The sequence below is a fragment of the Salvelinus sp. IW2-2015 genome, linkage group LG5, assembly GCF_002910315.2.
Source record: "Salvelinus sp. IW2-2015 linkage group LG5, ASM291031v2, whole genome shotgun sequence".
In the NCBI taxonomy this organism is placed as follows: domain Eukaryota; kingdom Metazoa; phylum Chordata; class Actinopteri; order Salmoniformes; family Salmonidae; genus Salvelinus; species Salvelinus sp. IW2-2015.
The window spans coordinates 16361152-16366666 of record NC_036844.1 but is presented as its reverse complement, the minus strand read 5'-3'; the positions used below and the strand labels follow the sequence as shown (position 1 = coordinate 16366666).

Below are 5515 nucleotides of genomic sequence, written 5' to 3'. Positions count from 1 at the left end.
GAAGATGGATGACTGGTCCCGCCCCTCTGGTGGAGTGCTAGGTAGAATGGGTGGCAGAGATGGAGAGGTCACAGCCGGTGAGCATTTTAAACATCCGATGGCCTCAGAGCCCCTGGGAGCTAACAGCTCACTCAGGATCCGGAGGGAGGCACAGGAGCCAGGATGCAGTGATATATGAGTGTAATCTCCACTGTCTTTTTCTCTTTCTTGCTTTTTTTAGAACGTACGCAGAGCCCCTGTGCCAAGTGTTTGAAGCTTCGCTGCTTTCCACTCTATCAATAACTCTTTACTAGCTTCTGTACTGTATTGAAAAATACTTGTATGAATGAAGGCTTTGATATTTTTGGGGGCATTTGCAGCCAGTATTTAGAAATAATAATGTTGATGCTTAGAAGGTTTATCTGTGCTGTTAGACAGTTGGCATCAGTGCATGGTGTATGCACAGTTAGTGTAATGAGTCTTCACTCAGCTTCGAAGAAAGCGGTCATGGCCAGCACTGTGAGGGAGCACTTGCTGCAAAGGCCTTTGCACTTTACTCATTCTGGAAATATTGCTATTATGGGTGAAGATCACTGCTGCCATCCTGAGGATGTAAAGTCTAACACAGTAGTATGCAGGCAGATCCCTCTAATGAGTTACTACAGTACTATGCTGTAAAATTCCCTTTGATTTAGGTTGACTAGTGATTTAATTAATGCACTATGGCTCACAAAAAAACAACACCGAAATATATAAATCAAAATGTTTTCATACAATCAGATAATCCATCTGTAATATAAACTTTCTTAACTCTCTTAACACATTTCACATTTATTTTACTCTATATAATATCTAGGATCACATTTTACCAATGTGTACAAATGATTCACAAAGCAATGCATACAAATATATAAATACATGGAAGAAAAGTAAAACTTGCATTGGCAAACCCTCCGTCTTGAACTACTTCAAGCCAACTCAAAACAAAACTCAACTAAGTCATCAATTTACAAAGCACTTTACTGAAACCTCTGTCATAAGGCCTACATAGCTAATAATGTCCTAACAGTTGTCATGACTGTTTAGGACATCTTGTCATCATTATGTAATCATTATGACAGAGGTGTATAGTACAGTGCCTCCTCTACATGCAGCATCAGTAGGCTCTCCCAAAGTGCTAGTTGACTTTGGCCATGGCGATGAAGACTACCAGTTTGATGAGGAAGTACTGTCTCTGCTTTTCCAGCCACACCTACAATACTAAAGAATAAATACATTACTGTTATTATAGAGAAAAAAGTTACATCCACTTCCTGGTTGCTGCTCCCCATATGTGCTAAATTACTTAAGTTATGGGTGATATATACAGTACATATATGTTTTCACTGATATGGTGTCTAGTAAACCAACCCAACCTTGCCACGCAAAAATAAACAAAGAGGCCTCTTCATCTATCCTCTGATGCATGGGTCATATGAGGTTGGTTTACCTTGCCCTCTGGGTCATGTGGGGTTGGTTTACCTTGCCCTCTGGGTCATCTGATGTTGGTTTACCTTGACCTCTGGGTCATATGGGGTTGGTTTACCTTGCCCTCTGGGTCATGTGGGGTTGGTTTACCTTGCCCTCTGGGTCATGTGGGGTTGGTTTACCTTGCCCTCTGGGTCATGTGGGGTTGGTTTACCTTGCCCTCTGGGTCATATACTGGTATTTGATCAGGAAGTGCTGGCCCTCGTAGTCGTCAGAGAAGGGCTCCTTGTTGTTTAGCATCATTGAAACGAGCGTGCTGACACACCAGAAGGGATTCTGGTACTCATCCATCAGGGTCAGGCTCATCATGCAGCAGTTCTACAGAGAGGAGGGAGAGAGAAAGAGACATATATAGAGAGAGACATATATAGAGAGAGACATATATATAGAGAGAGAGGCATATATATAGAAAGACAGAGAGAGAAAGAGAGAGAGAGAGACACATATAGAGAGAAAGACATAGAGAGAAAGAAATAGAGAGTGAAAGACATATAGAGAGAGCACAAGAGACTATCTATGTCTGCTGTTCTGTTATTACAATATCCCCATCATCGAGGCCTAGTGGTACGCACGCATGACTAAGCCGCTTAGGATAAATCATCTGCTAAATTGCATATATTATCATATATTATAAAGTGTAACCTCAACCAGTGGGAGTCAGTGTACCTCCACGGTGCCCTCCAGAGCCTCACACTTCCAGGGCATACTGATTCTGCCAGAGAGAGGCGTGTGCTGCGACAGGCTTCCCCTACTGATGACGTTCAGCTGGATGACACTACCATGGACCTGAGCTGGACAACCCCAACCAAAGTCAACTACAGACTGCATTCTGGTACCCAAAGTATATACAGTAGTTCTAGAATAGAAACTCTCTTGGTAGTGGTTTGTTTACTTTTGCGGCAGTAGAGTTGAGAGAAGTGGATGGCCATTATCTGGGTTAGAGTGTGGTGCAGTATAATGCGGAGCGTGTAATCATGGAGGCCGAAGTTAGGGTCCACGTCATCAAAAGTAGGCTTGTCCTCTTGCATGGAGTAGGGGGAGGGAATGAGGGAATTAATGACTGAATGATTTAATTATTTAATCTATCATGCATTCCATCATCCTTTTCTGCTGAAATGAAACCTGAAATAGAAAGGACATAATCCAGCCAAGCTCTGCTCAAAAGTCCCCTCCAACCCCCTCTTGTCAGACACTGATCTCCCAGGTCACACGCTGGCTCCTGAGGCAGGGGAGAGGAGAGCAAAAAACTTTAAATTGAATTGAATTGAATCTGGTCCAATGAGTTTCAATGAGTAGGTTCTGACAATACTACAGTAGCATATGTTTTATATATTGTATGTTCTATACTTAACAACAGAGGCAGTACAACTTGAGCACTGACTGCAGTTAGTCTAACCTGAGGACACTCAGTTTGACTGGGCAGGCCTGTGAAGGGGTTGATGTCTCTCAACTGCTTCCTCCACTTGGCGTCGTTAAAGTCAGCCATGGTCCTGAAATATAGCCTTCTCCAATAGCCCTCTCCTGCACCACCACCACACTCAGCTTGTCCAGCACCTGGTGGGGGAAAACACCAATGATATTACAAAAAGTACTGTGCTTACAAGCATATAGTGCTCATAGCAAGCATCCCTGGTGGGATAAGCAAAAAGGAGTGTTATAAAATTGAATTTCAATGACCCTTGTCCATACGCTTGAGCGTCCACCTCTTACTCTGTACATACTCCGCGGAGAACATATTGTGCCACGTTCCACTGCAAGAAAATACTGTGGGTCAAAAATGATCATGCGAGACTGTAGGGAGGAAGAATAGCCTACATGTGACCAGTACTTCACTCCTCACTCCTTACTTATTGTGAACCATCTCATGGAAGCGCTTGTTGACGTAGCCTATGGAGAAGAGAGGCATCCATGTATGACAGGATCTTCAGAAGGATCTCCGGTGGCATCCTAATAAAACACCAATTAGACATGATTACAAAATGAATGAGAAAGCTCAATCTTTCCCATCTAGAGCAAACCCAATTGAGCAATTCGATTGCAGGGCAGGGCATGGAGCCAGTAACATTATGCACCCCTTTTATCCGTGTCAAGAGGGTACCATAACGACCCACTTTTACCACTCTGCGATTGTGAGTAACTACACAGCTGGCTTGAAAGTATGTCCCGTAGACCCTGGCGGCACGCTGCAGGTACAGTGGCCTTCACTGCCTTGTTTTTCCACTTATTATTTTGTGACAGTGCTTGACTTGGGCAGCATCTCACAGGAGCTGAGTACTGGCATCTCAAATGTTTCACTGCTTGAGCTCTGTTCATCCTAAAATATTAACTTGTGGAGCTCCTGCACCTAAATATAAACTGTTGTGCCGAAAATCTCCCCCCGGACAGAATCCCCCCCGGAACACGCAACACACTCAATTCTTCATTGCTGCGACTTGCTTGCTAGTTAAGATTTCTGCTCTTCACTCCGTTGTCAGTTRAGCCTCCATTTCACTGATCTTAGTAGCAGAAAGTATTTTTTATTTGTGTCCTTCAAGGCGTCTGTCAATGATCACGTTAGATGTCCAATGTCTTATTCGACTAGTAGTTGTTCTGAAACATTTCACTCCCCCCTCTATGTTTACTAACACACATACATGAATTATTCATTGTGGTTGCCTATCCTGACGTGAAGTTTGTTCTATAGAAAGTATTTGACTCTGATGTGTGCCACAGAAAGTATTTGACTCCAGTGACAAAATGAAGGAAATTAGAAGGGGGGGTTTCGGCAAGGTCATTTTCTTGCCTGCCATAATTCTCCTCCTCCTTCTATCTTGGGACTGCAAGGCCTGGCACACTTCATAATAATTTTGGTAGCTCATGTTGACCAGTAGTGTGTGCCACAGAAAGTATTTGACTCTAGCCACAAAATTAAGGAAATTAGAAGGGGGGGGGGGGTTGTCAAGGCCATTTTCTTGCCTGTGCCTGACTGGAGTACAATTCCCTTATACTTTGCTTGGAAAATTAAAATGTACTAAATAAATACCCTACCATCTAACACTACACTCACTAATTTCACAATTATACAAAATAAAATTAACACCACCCTACTCCACTAACTAAATGTATTTATTCCTACCTCATGCCATCATCCTGAAAGGATGGGACATCACCACTTAACACATCCTGTAACTCTTCTGATGTCAAGTCTCGCACACCCAAAAACCTCTCTGCAGCTGCCGCCACAACCCCAATTTTCTGCAACTTCTGTTCCATCCCTGCAGTACAGTTGATAACCATTGTTATAAATGCTAAAAATCCAATCTTACTGAAACTGATATCACTTTTTGGTCTATCCATCTGTACTGGTATATCTCTACTACTCTCATCACTCCTCCACCTAGACCCATCTTCCTCTACTTTCTTCACTGCCTCAGCATGACAACTTCTGCTCTACTCTAACCCTGGAAACCTCAACCTGCCTCTCTCGCACGGGACATTTCTGATTCCCAGCTCCATGGGCACCCCTACAATTAACACATTCCACTACTTTCCCCAATACTACCCATTCCTTTGTATCATGCATTTCTGCACATTTCTCACACCTTGGGCCCTCCCTCCTACACACTGCTGCCACATGCCCATAAGCTTGACACCTATAAAATGTATTCGGCACATACGCTTGTACAGGATAACTTATATATCCTAACTGCACTTTGTCGGGCAAAGACTCAACTTCAAAACTCAAATGAACAGACAATGACTATTCTGTTTCCCCACTCTCGCAACCCTGTCTGCGTCACATCAAACACATGAGCATCACATACACCGGGAATCTTTCCCCTCAGCTGGTCAAGTTTTATATTTACTGCTACCCCAGTTATCACTCCTTTCATTGGTGCCCTTTTCTTGAGAGTGAAACAATTCACTTTTCTTGCTCCCATTCGTTTTACTCTGAGCGCCTTCTCCCTCTGACCAACAGAAACACAAACAATTATCACTAGACCACTTCTGGTTACCCTCACCGATTCCA

The 5515-nt window shown here is 43.3% G+C and overlaps 1 protein-coding gene across 1 annotated transcript; it reads right to left on the bottom strand.

Moving 5' to 3' along the window:
• Window positions 1-1156: 1156 nt before the first annotated feature.
• On the bottom strand, window positions 1157-3412 carry LOC139027712 (F-box only protein 15-like). Its single transcript, XM_070443474.1, has 8 exons — window positions 3354-3412; window positions 3184-3257; window positions 2903-3060; window positions 2683-2725; window positions 2399-2527; window positions 2173-2297; window positions 1666-1824; window positions 1157-1231 (listed from the first exon to the last, which is right to left on the bottom strand). Exons 1-8 carry the CDS (start codon window positions 3410-3412, stop codon window positions 1157-1159), a joined length of 822 nt encoding a protein of 273 aa, XP_070299575.1.
• Between the last annotated feature and the right edge of the window lie 2103 nt (window positions 3413-5515).

Excerpts from the sequence above, each read along its gene's own strand:
- LOC139027712 (XM_070443474.1), bottom strand. The coding sequence starts at position 3,412 with ATGCCTCTCTTCTCCATAGGCTACGTCAACAAGCGCTTCCATGAGATG. Across the intron at positions 3,061-3,183 it reads GCTCAAGCGTATGGACAAGG|GTGCTGGACAAGCTGAGTGT; the intron begins GTCATTGAAATT and ends TTCCCCCACCAG. Across the intron at positions 2,298-2,398 it reads TCAACTCTACTGCCGCAAAA|CTCAGGTCCATGGTAGTGTC; the intron begins GTAAACAAACCA and ends GGGGTTGTCCAG.